The 15,392-nt window shown below is 55.0% G+C and overlaps 1 protein-coding gene across 1 annotated transcript; it reads right to left on the bottom strand.

Annotated features, from left to right (window-relative positions):
• Positions 1–446: 446 nt before the first annotated feature.
• TPBGL (trophoblast glycoprotein like) lies at positions 447–3,614 on the bottom strand. Its single transcript, XM_082343214.1, has one exon. The coding sequence runs from the start codon at positions 3,158–3,160 to the stop codon at positions 1,982–1,984; it is 1,179 nt and encodes a 392-aa protein (XP_082199340.1). The 5' UTR covers positions 3,161–3,614; the 3' UTR covers positions 447–1,981.
• Between the last annotated feature and the right edge of the window lie 11,778 nt (positions 3,615–15,392).

The following is a 15,392-nucleotide window of genomic DNA, read 5'->3' as shown; positions in this document are numbered from 1 at the left end:
CTCCTCTTTTCCGTCTGAATTAACTGCCTCTGATTCTCTGCAGCTGGATTTTCTCCCTGATAGCCTCGTCTGATGCTAGTGTTTGTCAGTCCAACTACATCTCCCCCGTGACCCTCCACCCCACCGCAGTGATGAGGAACCGAAGGGTAAGAGGTTGTAGAGGAAGTGCAGGATCCCACCCTGGCTGCGGATAACACTATCTCAGCATAAAAAGCAAACTGACTTGGAGAGCAATGCCATCCCAATGGGAAGTCCCTCCATGTGTCTAGCCTCAAGCTTACTATGTACAGTCAGAGCCCTTTTCTTCTCCCACAGTCCAGGAGAAGACATCAAGAGTCACTGCTTCACCTCAGGAAGGTCTAAACTGCTCTAAGTGTCCCCTCCCACCCCCTTTAATGACCCAAGGTCAGCAGGAATGACATGGCACCGTTTACAAGAGCAGAGTATCTGAGATTATTGCAGACTTTATAGAAAACTGCCCAAGGGAGATCCAGATTTCCAGGGTGGGGTGGGAAGGCAGGCCTCAAGGCAATATGTTGAAGGAGGGTGACTTCCTGTGTGCAGAGGCAGCACAGGCCAGCCATTCTGCCTGACCCAGGGGGTGGGAGTCAGGGAGAGGCGGCCCCCTCCCACTCACCAGTTGTGCTTTGGGATCATGCAGAAGGCAGGGCGCTGAGGCTCTGACCCTGTATCGGAGGGCTTTTCCCTTCCTCTTCCAGAAGGCATACGGGGGGGTGGGGCCGGGGTGAGGAGGTGGCAGAGAGGACTCTCCAAGGGAGAAGAGTCACATGGGTGGGAAAGAGCATGTGGCCAGCAGCTCCCAGCCCTTCAGAGCCCCTCCCCCACCCCTCTCTGTGGCACAATGGTCAGGTGACCCTGGTTGTGAGGCCAGACCATCTACTTTGCACCCCCAGGACTCTCTCCTCCAGGATCTCCCATGGGGATCTGCTAGTATGGCTGCGGGGTGCTTCGCATCTGCGCCTGTTTTGCAGGGCTAGAGAGCTCATCCTAAGAGGAAAGGGGGCTGGGCATATCCCAGGGATGGATTCCTCACTGGACCCTGACCCAGTGAGTGGCAGTGTGGGTTCTGAGTGCAAGCGATGGATGTAGGAGGAATTGAGAGCCTAAGACTTGGGCCGGGGGAAGAAACTCAGATAGGGGTGAAGAGCTGAGAGTTTGAGATTGGGGACAAGGACTGAGTATTAGGGTATCAGAGCCAAAAGTGGGGAAGGCTGAGGATCAGCTCCACGTGAAGGCTATAAAGGGGTGTGCCCGTCCCTGGGATGGGAGAGACAGAGAAGAGCTGAACCCCAAGCCTGGGCCAAGGAAGGGAGGGGCCTGAGCAAGAGCTGGGGTGGTGGGTGGTATGAAATACATCCTCAGATTGGGGGAGGGTGCCCAACCCTCAGACTCCTGGGATGCAGGTCTCTATGCAGGATGGAGAGTTAAGAGCTCCGAACCGAGAAAAAAGGCTCAAAGTCCACAGAAACCTTCTGGTGGGGTTGCTCTGCTTCTGAGACCAGAATGGGATGTGAGGGTCCCCGAGCCCTCGAAGGGAGCCGAGGGTTGCAAGCTGGAGTGTAGTCTAGGGGGATGTTTCCTGCTGAGAGGTCTGGGTTCAAAGCACAGGGTAGTGGAAGCAGTCCCAGGGCCTTCGGATTGAAGGACAGGGTCTCTGGGTGAGTGCTGAAAGGGGGGGGTGGTGCTTCTGGTGGTTCAGGAGGGCTGTCAGAGCTTGGGATGGGTGGACGGGGTTTCTGGAATCAGAAGTGTCTCTGGGTCTTTGATGGTGACAGCTCTCAGAGGCTGGGGAGGCGGGTACAGCTTGGGGCCTCCAGGTGGGGGAGATGCCATAATCCAAAGGTCTCAGATCGGTCAGGGGTAGGTCTCAAAGCCCCAAGCTCGCGGGTGTCTCATACCCACGGCCTCGGGACAGGTCATCAGCTGGCAGGGGTGGCCCCCAAGTCCCATCAAGCGAAGCTCAGAGGCCCGAACCGGGGGAAGTGGCCCCAGAACCGGCGGGGGCGGCCGGGGCGGGAGCGCGGCGCGGGTCTGCGTCCTGCTCATAGCGGTAGTGGTAGCCCTCCATCTGGTCCCGGCACGCCTCGCGCAAGTTGCGCATCCAGCGCTGGATGCCACGGCGGTTTAGGTAGAGCACCATTAGGAAGATGAGGCCGATGAGCGCCAGAACCAGCCCGAAGAAGACGTAGGAGGCTTCCAGCTCTGGGCCGGCAAGTTCCACTTCTTCCCCGCGACCGTCGGCGTCGCCTTCGGCGCAGCGCAGCCCCGCCTCGTCCAGGTCCAGGAAAGGCCGGTCGTACAGCGCTCGCGGGGAGGCGCAGCGTAGGCGCCGCGCGTCGGGTACGCGCTCCGTGGCGTTGCGCAGCCAGGCCAGCAGGGGGCGCGCAGCGCAGCCGCAACGCAGGGGGTTGTCGGCGAGCAGCAGGCGCGGCGCGGGGAGGTCGCCATCGCGCTCGAGCGCGCGCAGCTCGTCGGGGCCCAGGCCGGCCAACGCGTTGAGGCGCGCGTCCAGCTGCTCCAGGCGCGGCCGGCGCAGCGCGGCGGACGGCAAGCGGCTAAGCGCGTTGCCCGACAGGCCCAGGAGGCGCAGCTCGTCGAGCGGGGCGAGCGCGGCGTCCAGCGCGGCCAACAGCGCGGGGCCGCCCCGCGCCAGCGCGTGGTTAAGCTGCAGCGAGCGCAGCGCGGGCAGCCCGCGGAAGGCGTCGCCGCCCAGGGCGCGCAGCGGGTTGTGGCTCAGGTCGAGCGCCGCCAGGCTGGGCAGCCCGTCGAAGGCGCCGTCCTCCACCATCTCGATGTTGTTGTGCGTGAGGCGCAGAGCGGTCAGGAGCGGCAGGCGCACGCCGCCCGCCGCCTCCGCCTCCGCCTCCTCCCCGTCCGCGTCCCCGCCGGCGAAGGCGGCCGCGCGCAGCACAGTCAGGTTGGCGCCCACGATGGTGAGGTTGCGCGCGTCGGGTGGCACGTCCCGCGGCGGCTGCCGGAGCTCGGCGCCCGACGCGCAGCGCAACATCAGCTTGGGGCCGCCGAAGCAGTAGCACTGGAAGGGACAGGGCGCGGCGGGTCGGCTCAGCGCCGCCGCCACGAGCAGCAGCCCCGGCAGCAGCGGGCCCCAGTGCTCCGGCTGTCCCGCGCGCGGGGCCATCACGGCTGCCCCCGCATCCAGCGCCCGGGCCGCCGCGCTCACCAGTGAGTTCGGAGCCCCTTGGGGGCGGGGAGGGGGGCGGGTGGGGCAAGTCCTCGATCGGGAGCGCCCGGCGGCTGTGGTCGGTCCTTCCGCTGGCTCTATAGTCCGAGGAGCCTTCACTTTCCTGGCTGGGGCGAGAGGGGTCAGGCGGGGAGCGGAGCCCCCCGCCCCCGGTGCCCTCTTCGCCCTGCGCACCGGCCTCCGGCTTCCGCGGCCGTTCTGGGCTCGGAGCCGAGTGGGCAGGGTTTGCCTCCCCCCTCCCCGCCTCCCGGCCTCCTCCTCCGCCCCCGGCAGTGTCTCCGCGCCCTCCTTGCGGAGAGGCGGGGTGGGAGGCTCCCGAGAACCAGGGCTTTCGGCTGCTGCTCTTTCTCTTCCCCCCTCTCGGCTCCCGGACCGCTGAGAAGTTTGGCTCTCCGAGGTTCTGACTTATTTGCCCCTCATCTCCCCCTACCCGCCGCGTTTGGGCTGGTACCTTCCCCCTCCCTCTCTGGGACGTGTCGGGTAGGGTGGGGCCGGGCTCGGGAGAGCAGGCAGGTGGGTCAGCATCACCGGCCGAGAATTTGGGGGGAGGACTTTAAGGCTCCTCCTACCAGCGCAGGCAGGGATGAGGGGTGGGCTGGGAAAGTTCCTCATTTTTCAGCCTCTTCCTTATCCTTGTGATCAAGGAGAGGGCTGTGCTAGGAGTGAGGAAAATCCCCAGCCTCAGCCCCCTCCTCTGCCACCCCAGTTACATCAGGCCTGGCTCGGCCAACACCCCTGCAAGTCCCGGGAGACCAACGTCTTCTCCACCCCACCCCATCCACCCCGAGGAAGTCAGCGACATCCCCTCCTCCTTCCACCCCTCCTCCCCCCAAGTCACTGGCTGCTCTGCCGGGAGTTCTTCCATCTGATTTCCTCCACCAGGCTGGACTTTTCCCCCAGGCACTTTCCTAGGCCGGGGGACCCGGTGGGTGTGGTGATTCAGCTCTTTGCTGTACCCTCCCTGCCCCAGCACCTTGGTACCCCCGCTAGGCTATTCTGGGTCTCAGGGACCTTAGGGTTGTTGGATACCATCAGCTGCCCCTCCTCCCCTCCAGGGTACCTCACCTGTAAATACTGAATGGGTAGGAGGGTTTGTGAGACCAGGAGCAGATTTTGCAGCAGGGAGTGGGGGTCTCAGAAGGGGCCAGGGCTGAGCTGTTTATAGGTTTGTTTTGTTCTGGATTTTTTTTTTTTTTTTTCCAGAACTGGGAAGCTCCAGACCTGATTTAAAGGGACAGACTCCTGAGAAGGGAGCACTCCTTGCCTTGGCATGAATTATTCAGGCTGGAGAGGCTGACACTTGATCCGAAAGCCCTTCTGGTATCAGCAGAGCTGGTTGGGATAGAGGCTCCCCCCAACCTAAGAGTCATTCTCTTTCACCTGAATTAGGGATTGTTGGGTTGACTCCTTCCCTGAGGTTATATTTAACTGATCAACCAACAGATCAACACCACTTAAGGAGAAGAGGTAGGAGAAGACGTAGACCCTGCAGTGGCCTGGGTCTCAGACAAGGGCCATTGTTAAGGCCCAGGGCTGTTGATGCTGGGGGTGGGGGGGTGGCCTCCCCTTCTCCTTCCCCTTTCTCTCCCCTGTCCCCATTGTCACTCCCAAGTATTGGCGGATGAGAATAGTAACTTGCACAAGCATGTTGGACATGTCTGTACAGATGTACATGTGCGGTTGTACATTCACTTGTACACATAGAAGCAAGCTTAGCACGTAAACAGACCGAGGTGTGTTCACATGTAAGCACACACACACACTCATGCTCACTTGGGTGTGCATACACATGCATAGGAAGGCTTGCATAAGCTTGTGCACAGCTCCAGGCAGCCTCAAATGTGCCTCTTGCAAGTACATTCAGGCTCATTCGTACGTGTGCACATATAAACATAGGTTTGAGTGCATCCTGGCTTGTGTCCGTAGATTCATAATCACATACATATTTGAACCTTCCTACCTCTGGGGCCATGCAAGTGCCTGGGTGTGTTCTCAGAGGGGCAAGCTTACAGACTCATGCGTGCAAGCACATGTATCCAGAGGTCGGCCAACACACTCTGAGCCCACGCCTGCCCTCCACCATGCCCTCGTTCTGTGGAATTAACAGGGTGTGGTGTCTTTTCTCATATGGGCACAAGAGCTCAAACAGATGCCACTGAGGCTGGGCCCTCAGCTCTTGCACTCACCCCAGTCCTGGCCCACATCAGCTCCAAGCCGCAGCCATGACATCTCCCCCAGTGGGAGACACTGGCTCTTCTTCACTATTGTGTTTCCGATACAGGGACTAGCACAAGAGACTGTGCAGTAAATGTTTGTAAATGAATGAAAAGGTCTTTGCTTTTCTGTCCTGCTGCATAGAGCCCCTTCTGCCTCCAGCCACTAAGAAATCACAGACCACCTGCCAAGGCCAGATCTCCCTCCCCAGGTCCCATGATGGCTGGTTTCTGATGGGCTGATGCCTGCTGAGTAGCAGGCAGCTTTGGTGGTAGGGGGTTGGGGTGTGTGTGCAGGTGCTAGACACCTCAGTTGGGGAAAGGAGGACCAGAGGGAACCTAGGACCATCAGGTGGCAGAGAACAAGGCAATGACTGTGTTTTATAAATGAGGAGGTGAGGCCAGAGGGCCAGGGACTTGCCACAAAGCCTGTGGTCCTCAGGGCTTTGCCTAGAAACCTGGCCCCAGGGTCCTTGCCCAGGGCTTTGTCCAAGGTAGTAGCTGCATCTGAGAGGGGCCAGCACCACAGGGAAATTTCATCCTGACCCCAGGAATCTGAGGCCAAGAACAGATGCCAGGGTGGGTCTGGTGTGACCTTGGACGTCTCTCCACCTCTGGGCTGTCAGCTTCTACTTCTGCAAAGTAGGTGGGCTTTTGAATTCCTGTCATTCCTGGTCCTTTCAGAGCTATTGTGATAACATGAAGGGAAAAGGTTTTGAAACAAGAAAAGCCATATCATTAGGGTCTGGGCACCTAGCATCCATGTGACTGTAGATGAGGCATTGCCCTTTTCTGAGAGTAATTAGTTCCCATGTCGTTTTGCTCTGTTCCATCTTCCTTCATCTCCCAATACCTCAAATTCATGGTAGATAGTAAAAGGAGTGAGTCTCCACTTGCTGTCTCCGTATATGCCTCTACCCTGCCTTCTCCCCACCCTCCATTTTGTGCAGGTGTTCCTTTTCTCTGTCCAGGTTCCCCCAGAACCAAGTCTGTGAGCCATTTGGGGGTCTCTGTTCTCTGGAGGAACAGCCCGCTCCGTCTTGGCATTGTCAGTGTTCAGTATGCAGTAGGTGTTCAATAAATGTATGTCCAGTTGCGTCTGAGGCTGTGTGTTTATTCTCTGATGCATCGAGTGTATTGCTCACTGTTTGCCCCACATGAGGTGCTCTCTCCCCTTGATTCTATTTCTCCAGTCCAGCCTACTGTCCCTCAGGGCTCAGCTTGAGTTCTGTCCCCTCCAGGAAGCCTTCATGGCTTCCTTCTCTCTCCTTTGAACTTCATTGAGTGATCCGAGGGCTAGAGCTCTCCTGAGGCCCCTGACTGTCAGCAATTGGGGCTCAGAACTGTCTGATTTCTTGTGTTGTCAGCACACAGCTCAGAGTTCCAGCATGGAGAAGGCACCAGGGAACATTTACTAAATGAAATAATGATTTAAAAATCTCTGGCTCGATCTACCCTTGTGAAGCAAGCTAGGTGAAGATCCTCCATCTACACTTTACACCAGTAGACAGCCTCCCAGAAAGGTCAAGTGCTTTCCTCAAGGTTGCACAGCTAACTGGGACCCGAGCCTGACAGGAGCTCAGGTTTCCTGCTCATCTCCTTTGCCGCAGCCCTCCCCATCCTAGGTTCTCTCTCTAGGGAGTGTGACTGGGTCAGATCCCAGGGGAGCCTGTGGGCAAAGAGTGCAGGCACTCAGGGTTTCCTTAGGACTCAGCAAGTGAATCACCCCAGCCCCACCCAGGCAGAATGATCCTGTCTGCCCTGTGCCAGGTTGAGAATCCCCCATGTCAGCCACGCTGGACCCCAATTCTTGAGTTTATTACCCCACTAGGTCCCAGAGCCCCTCTCAGCCTTTCAAGGAGCTGTTCCGTCCCCTAAACCCCAGCTCCTACACCCTTTTCTCCCTGCAAAGGCCCTACCCTCTATAAGCTCCACTAAGCCTTGGTAGGGAGCCTGGAGAGGTTTTCAACTTCCCTGAGGTCACCCAGCAGGTAGCCCTTCGCCGTCTGCCTCCAGCTCCATTTTGTCCATTAGGGGCAACTCAATGTTACTGGAGCCCGCAGACAAGTCTGCCTTTCCAGCTCTGTTTCCCTCTCTTCAAAGGTGTGTGTGTGCACGGGCTGATCTCGGAGGGCTTTTGAATCCTGTGCCCCTTGGCCTTTTAGGGATGAGGGTCATGGAGGGGAAGGTAATGCTGTGACTTGCTCAAGTTGGTGCCCCCACCTTCTTAACGTGTGACCTTGAACTTGCCCCCGCCCCCAAATTATAAAGCAGTGGTAGGATGGTCTGTGGGTCCTCCTAAGTCTGATGCTGTAGCAGCCTGCAATCCAGGCTCCCTTTATCCTGGCGGCCCTCACGCTGGCCTCCCTTTCCCTCTGCCCCCTCTTTCTCTGAGGCAAGTGGAGGAGCAGCCCCGCAGGCCTGACATGATGAAGCTCAGGCACTAGGTAGTGGGGGAGGCCCCAGGTTCTCTCGTGTGGCTTCTGCGCTGGTGGGGAGGGGAACACTCCACTGCAGGCTCTGCTGTTCCCATTTCTCATTCCCCCCTCCCCCCACTGCCATGAGACACAGGAAAATCCATAGACCCAAGATTCATTTTCTCCATTGAGTCAGCAGAGGCCACACTCTGCTTCTGAGGGGCGGGCAACCAGCTTTTAAATAACTCTCCGATATTTAATACCCTCCTCCTCCACTCTGTGGCCTGGGCCTCTGGGGAAAGGCTAGACTAAATGAGTTGGATGAATCCTCTGAAAGTCGTAAGTGCTGCCTGCCTGCGCCTCAACCCACCCTCCTCCACCCAGACTTCCAGGCCATGGGGAAAAAACCCGATTTCTTACTACCTTTGCACTGTGCTGTACAGTTTCTAAGTGGTGCCCCAGGTTGGGTTTGTTATCCCCAGTTTAGAATTGGAAACTGAAGTTTACAAAAGAGGATGACCCCACCTGGCTTTTGGTCTTCGTCTGCTGCTGGCTGGCTGTGGGACTTTGAGCAGGTCCCTATCCCTCTCTGGGCTTCTATTTCCTCACCTGTGCTACAAGGTGGTTCAGCCTGTGGGTTGCCACTAGTCCCTCTAGCTGTTACATTTCATGAGCTGCTGCCCTGGTCTAGGTCTAGGTCTCCTCTCACGGAGCTGCTTTTTGCCTCCATCCTCTTCTTGGGGAGGCTAAAGGGCAGAGCAGACTGAGGCTCAAGGCCAGGCAGGGTCTGGCCCCAGGATTCCAGTGTAAGTCAGGGACAGGAGTGGGTGGGGGAAAGGGAAAGGAGCTGAGCTGGATTCTTTTTTCCCCTCCTCCCCAACCCCCTTCCTTTCTTCTGCAGGTAGGGGTTAGGACAGACAAAGGGCAATAACATATTTAAAGCTTGGCTTCCTTAAAACTCAGGGTCTCAGCAGCTGCAGATATAATTTGAGAAGTTGGGAGCAAAACCCTCTTCCTAAGCTGTGTCAGGGTCAGGCTCCTGATGATGGAAGTTCGTGGGCCCAGTTCTCCTGGCTTCACCACTGTTCTGTGTCATTTGGAAGACAGGGATTGATATCTCCATTGGTTATATGAGAACACTGGGCAGTTAAGAGCTGTGCTTGGGGTCACCTCAGACTAATGATGGAACAAGGTCTATAATCTAGGACTTCTGATTCCCAGCTCATCCCACTGCCTGCTCTAGCGGGAAATTGGGGGCTGAGGGATGGGAATGGAAGAGGCGTGTGGGTTCCTGCTTAGTCTGGGAGTCACCTTACTTTGCTCGACTTCCCTACCATCCTCTTGGGTCCTCATGAGCCTCCTGAGCTGTACCAAGCCTTCTACTTCTAAAATTACAGAATCTTAGAATCAAAACATTGAATTCTAAGAACCACAGACTCCGAGAGCCATAGAGCCATGGTCTGTTTGAATCAGAACATAAGACTCTTATGGTGTTGGTAATATGAATGGTGGTGAAGCACTTAGAGCCTGCGGTAGGTTGTTATATTAATGTTCCCCAATGCAACCTGCCTATCTGTATCCATACTTTTATGCTGTCCCTTCCCACACTGACTTTGGTTTGGCCATGTGAATTCCTTTGGCTATTGAGACATCAGCAAATGTAATGCAAGCAGAGGGTTAAAAAGTGATTGTGCCTGGGGGCTCCCCTCTTCCTGCTCCCCTGAGATGTCCAGGTATAGAAACCAAAGTAAGCCCCTTGGAGGAAGAGACCAGCAGTGAGCCATCCTGCTGAAGCCCTCTAGACCAACCAGCTCCCAGATGATCTTCCAGCTGATTCCAGCTGCCTGAGTGACCCTAGATAAGACCAAGAGAACTAGCTGGCCCGAGCCCAAATTGCTGACTCACGGAATTGTGAACAGATAAAGTGGTTGCTGTTTTAAGCCATTAAGTTTTGGGGGGTGGTTTGTTACACAGCAGTAGATAACTGGCTCAGAGCCTTAGAATTAGAATTGTAGAATCTTAATCATAGATTCCACATACCCCTCAATCACAGTATCATAGATTTCTCAGACCAGAAACTGGAATCTTTGATGCAGTACCTGAGGAATCGAAGGGTCCTGAGAACTCACTTCTTTAACTCTCACCCAATGCTGCACTCTCCTTTAATTCACAGAACAATTGACCCACTCTCTTCCAACCTGTAACCCCCTGCTCGAGGGTCCCTGATCCTTCAGTATCTGTCCATCCTGTCATGCAGTCTTCTTGTTCCACCCCTCAACTGGTTTATCAGTTCTTCCTTCTTTAGCAAGCCTTCCCGTGTTGATTTACTTGCTCTGGTCTGGGGAGCTAAATATGGCCTTGGTGGAAATTTGTCCTGGAACAGTTCCTGGCACAGTGCCTGGTGCAGAGTGGGTGTTAATGAACATACCTTGAGGGAAAACAACCATTACCACCACCACAAAACTCTTCTCATCTTTTCCTGCTCTGTCCCCTGATTACTGAGTTCTGTGATCTGTCCATGGTGCTGAATGCCTATCCTTGCTACTGTCTGCCTCAGAATGGCTACTTCCCAAGGGTCGGAATCACTCCCATGTCCTGGAATTCACTCATTCTCCCTCCCTCCCTCCTTGCCTCCCTCCCTCCCTCCCTCCCTCCTTCCCTCTCTTCCTCCTCTCTCTCTCTTTCTTCCTTCCTCCTTCTCTCTCTTTGCCCCATCCCTCATGGCCTAGCTCCCTCACTCCCCACCCCATCCTCCATATACAGATCATTGGCCTGAACTATTTAATGCAAACTGATATGAGGTGATGTGGACTAATTAGGATTAGGTTTAGCTGTATGCACCAGAATGCCCAAAACAATAATCTCTTAAATGATAAAGAAATAGAAGTTCATTCTTTTTCTTTCATAAAAGAAAGTCCAGACATAGCAGTCCAGAGTCTGAATGGTTTCTCCACAGTTATAGAAAACCAACACTCCTTCCAGCCTCCCACATTGCCTTCCCCAGGGTGTAGTCCTCATTCTTGTGGTACAAAATAGCTGCTAGGGTACCAGCCATCACATCAGGTAGCAGATGGAGGCAAAAGATAAATAAGGGTGCCCCTTCCCTTTATGGGCACTTCCCATAATTTCATCCAACATGTTCACTTGCATGGCCACATCTAACTAGCTTCAAGGGGCCTGGGAACTATAGTCTTTTAACTGGGGGACAATTTTTCGAGCAAAAAGTTGTGGTCCTTACTGCTGAGGAAGAAGGAGAAATAGTTATTGAAATGTAACTAGAAATCTCCGACATTAGTAATGGAACAGTGTTGATGATGGTGACAGTGACTGTGATATACTACTTGTGTGGATGATGACAGCAATGGTAATGGTGGTGGTGATGGCAGAGGGAGTGATAGTGGTAATGGTGGTGTTGATAGTAGTGGTGGTGATGACGAAGGAGGTAATGGTGAGGAGGGTGATGATAAAGCTGGTGGTCAATATAAGCTCTGGTCCAGGAGCACAGACTCACTCAAGCATCAGCCTGGACCAGGAGAATACCAGAAGATAGACCCAGTGACTACAAGGTGTCTGGAGCTTGGGGCCTGCTCCAAGCCACAGGGAAGTGATTTCTGGCACCCTTGCTGCTTTGCAGTTCATCAGTCATGAGCCTCTTACCTTCCTGAGTCCAAATAACCCCCAGAAGAGCATGAATCAGATTTCCCCCCACACCCCATTTAGGCTGGAAATAACTCTGGAATGAAAATTTAAGGCCTTAGGGAGGTGAAGCAGGAAGGACGATATTGGACTTCCATTTTATTAGACAATAAACGTTGGTGGAATTTATTTCACTCAAGGAAATCTTTGCTGTGAAATACACAGAGAAACACACAGACACAGCCTCAGACATAGAGACAAATGGTTACAAAGACAGACATGCAAAGAGAGTTACAGATGTGCAGAAACAGGCCCATAGTCATGGAGACCCATAGGCACAGACACACTTAGTCTCACAAGGAGGCACCAGGCCAACCCCTCTCCCCAAAGAGATGCAGCCCATGCAGCCATCTTATTCCATAGGACAAATTTCATGTTACCCCTGGGTCCCATGCACTGAAGGCACCAAGGAGCCAGAAGTGACAATGAAGAGGGGGGCTCAGAAATCAGTAGCCAATCAGAGAAGGAGGCAGTCTGACCTTTGATACCCCTCCCACCTGGGATGAGATTGCACCAGTGCACCGTGGCCTGCCCCAGGCCAGCCCAGGTTCTGTGGCTGAAGGTGACCAGAGGGGTGGGAATTGGGTAGGAGGGGGTGTGTCCTCCATGACGTCTCCCCCCAGGGGCCCAAGGACACACCTGGAGGCCATTAGCAGAGGAGCCATCAGGCAGCAGGCTCCGGCTGCAGGTGAGAAGGCGTGATGAGAACATGTGGCAGCCTCCACCAGCTGGAGCTGGAGCATGGAGGACACCTTGGTCTGAGCGGCTCCAGCATCACTCCCCCAGCCCCACCTGGAATGCAGAGGTAACCACAGCACAGGCTCTGACACTCAAGACTGTTGGTGAGCCCACCTCCAGTTTACCTCCCAAACTTTTTTGACATCAGATTTCCTGACCTTCATAGTGACCTTCTTCTTCTAGGAAACCTTCCTGATGACTCCACTGCCCCCCTTACCCATCACCCCACCCCTGTCTCTTTCTTTCTCTGCTTCTGCTCAGAGCTCCTATATGGCCTTGTCCTGACCTGCCTACCCTTTCCATTGATCTGTGCTTCTTGGTAAGTGACAGCCCTTCCTGGCTCCAGCCCCTGCCGCCCTCCTCCTCTCTAACCAGCTGGAGCAGGTTTATTTCACTGCAGTTTCAGTTCTTTCTTAGTGACTGAAGATGTTTGGGTCCCACCTTGGCTCTCAGTGCCCTTTGCTGCCGATCCTTGGCCCTGGGACTCATGGCTGACTCATTTCTCACCACTGGAGTGCTGGAGCGCCCAGCTCATGAAGGAGCCCCCAGAGAGCGCCGCTTTTTGCAGACAGATCATCAATTGCCACACCGGCCTAGGCCTGGCTGTTTCCTGCTGCCCCAGAGCCTCTGCTACCTTTCCAGCTTCATGTTGGCCATTTACCAGGATGACTTAGTGCTAGTTTCCCCCAGTGGGTCACATTCTAGGTCCCTAGACTTCCCCAACTGTATCCCAAAATGGTAGAGAAAGCATTCAGCCTCAGGTGTGGTTGCGGTAGTTTTCCCCAATCCTAATAAAGGCCTGATTTCCCTGGGGATCTCTATGAGCTCATCACGTTATGGAAGGCTGCAGGTGGGCAGGAAGACCTTGAAGGCTGGCCAGAACATTGATAATTGGCTGCCCCACATGTACCTGGACTTAGGACAGGAACCTCGGGACAATGGACAGCAGCCCGAGCAGCCAAGAAGCTGTTCCCTGTTGAGGCAACGCCGCACTCTGTACCTCGGCCGCCCCCGTGGCACACCCCTGGTGGACACACAGGGCCCGGCTGTGGCGGGGATTCAGCTTGGCCCTGCCAGTGTGTCTCCAGCCCTGCCCTGGGGAAGGAAAAAAGAAGCCAGTTGGAAGTTCAGAAAAAGAAAGGCTAAAAAGGAGCCCACAATCGGCCCTAATTAGCCACTGGGAGAGAGAAAAGGAGGTCAGAGGACTGAGTCTACTTCTGAAAGAAAGCACCTGGCAGGCAGAGCTCTGGCTGGTCTGTGCTCCACACCACCCGGCACGGGGCTGGGCCCTGCATGCAGGGGCCCATCTGACCCTGGAGTCTTCGGCTCCCCAGCTGGGGAAGGGCTCCAGGTCTACGCACAGGCTCCGTCATGGCCCTCTCCTCTGGAAGAGGCAGCTGGGTTGAGGGAGGGAGGGAAGGCAGGCTGACTTGACTGAGGGCCCGCTGTACCCAGTGCACTGAAGTTGAGAGCTTTACATACATGGTTGTATTTAATTCTCACAGTGGCCCTGAAATGGAGGTACTTTGGCCCCAATTGTTAAATAAAGAAGTGGACACTCAGGTTAAGTAGTTGACCCAAGATCACACAACTTAAAAGGGGCCGAGTGGAGAGTCCAGCTTAGGCTGTGGGCTCTGCAGCCTGTGCTCTGGGTGCTATAAAATGAGCACTCAGAGGGCAGAGCCCTGGTCTGCGTCATCTCTGTGCCCCCAGCGCCCAGCCTGGGGAGGGGCAGGCAAGTGGCAAGTGCTGAGAAGAGCTGTTGAACTCAACAGGCAGGACAGGCTGAACCAGCGAAGGACATAAAAAGAGAGGGACAGTTGGAGGGACGGTGGAGGCGCTGCAGAGACAGAGAGGCAGATGGCTTCCGTGCCCTGGGATACCATGCAGGGGACCCTCGGGGTGGGGGGCTTTCCTGGGACAGTGCTGGACTGAGCACAGCTTGTACCCTGCCAAGGGGGAGACGGGGAGGAAGAAGTGCATTTCTTCTCCCCACTTCGCCACTCCTCCTACCCCGCAACCCACCCCAGGTGGTTAAGCTGAAGCAGGAAACAAAATGAGGAACCTTTAGCCCTTGTTGGAGCCAAGCCACCCCTGCTTAGCCTGGGCAGATCACCAGCAGGCCAACTGGGCCAGGGCCAGGCCGTGGTCCAGAGTGGGGGGTAGGGGGAGCATTGGGCCTCGGGGCAGGGCCACTGTGGGCACGGCGCCCCTCCATGCAGGCTGCGTCTTCTGGCAGGGGCCGAGAGAGGCGGCAGGATGGGGAAGGGCATGGGGATCCTCCTTTGGCACTGCCTCTGAGCACCCCAGTAGCAACTGAGGAATAGGAGAGATATATTTTGGGTCAGGCTGACTTCACATAGCTGCTGGTTCAGTCTTCACAACCACCACTCTGAAAGGTAGTGATTCTCAATCCTGATTTTAAAGATGAGGCACAGAGAGGGCAAGTAACTTGCCTAAGGTCACAGAGTGAGTAGGAGAAGGGCTGGGATTCCACCCCAGGCTCTTTGGCTCCAGGCCTGCTCTTAATCGTCATGATCTCCTGAGAGGAGCAGCAAGAAGCTTGTCTGCACCCACCAGCAATTAGGGGCCCCTCGGTATTGTGAAAAGTGTCAGTGGAGTGTGTCTGATTAGCCTCATCAGTGCCCAGCATGGGACACATGTGTTTTCAAGATGGATCACCATTATCCTTGGCTGAAGAATTGCGTGGGGTTTTCTAATTGCAAATTATTCCTGCTGGATTTCATTATGCTCCCTCTTGTACTGGCTTTTTGTGTTCTCAATAATCTTACAAAACTTTGAAAACCATAGTCAGCCCAGCTTTTTTTCTAGGACTTAAAATATACAGCTAAGCTTTTATTAAGGCACAATGTTGTTCCATTTTTAACAAGTGAATGTTTGACTCAATATTACAAGAAGATGGTGATTATTTGAATTTTACCATTCCACATTTATAATGAGTCAGAAGAGCAGGACGGAAGTTTACCTTCCTATAGAAAACCTTCATTCATTCAGAAAGCAAATTTCCTGTGGTAGAGGGAAGTTCTCATTTAAGTGTTTTGAGCTGTTTTCAGCCAATAGTCAACTGTTGTAGGCAAGTAGCCT

This window comes from Balaenoptera borealis (assembly GCF_965194805.1).
Source record: "Balaenoptera borealis genome assembly, chromosome: 11".
Taxonomy (NCBI): Eukaryota; Metazoa; Chordata; class Mammalia; order Artiodactyla; family Balaenopteridae; genus Balaenoptera; species Balaenoptera borealis.
This window is presented reverse-complemented; position numbering and strand designations above follow the sequence as displayed.

Coding starts and splice junctions, on each gene's coding strand:
- TPBGL (XM_082343214.1), bottom strand. CDS start 3,160: ATGGCCCCGCGCGCGGGACAGCCGGAGCACTGGGGCCCGCTGCTGCCG.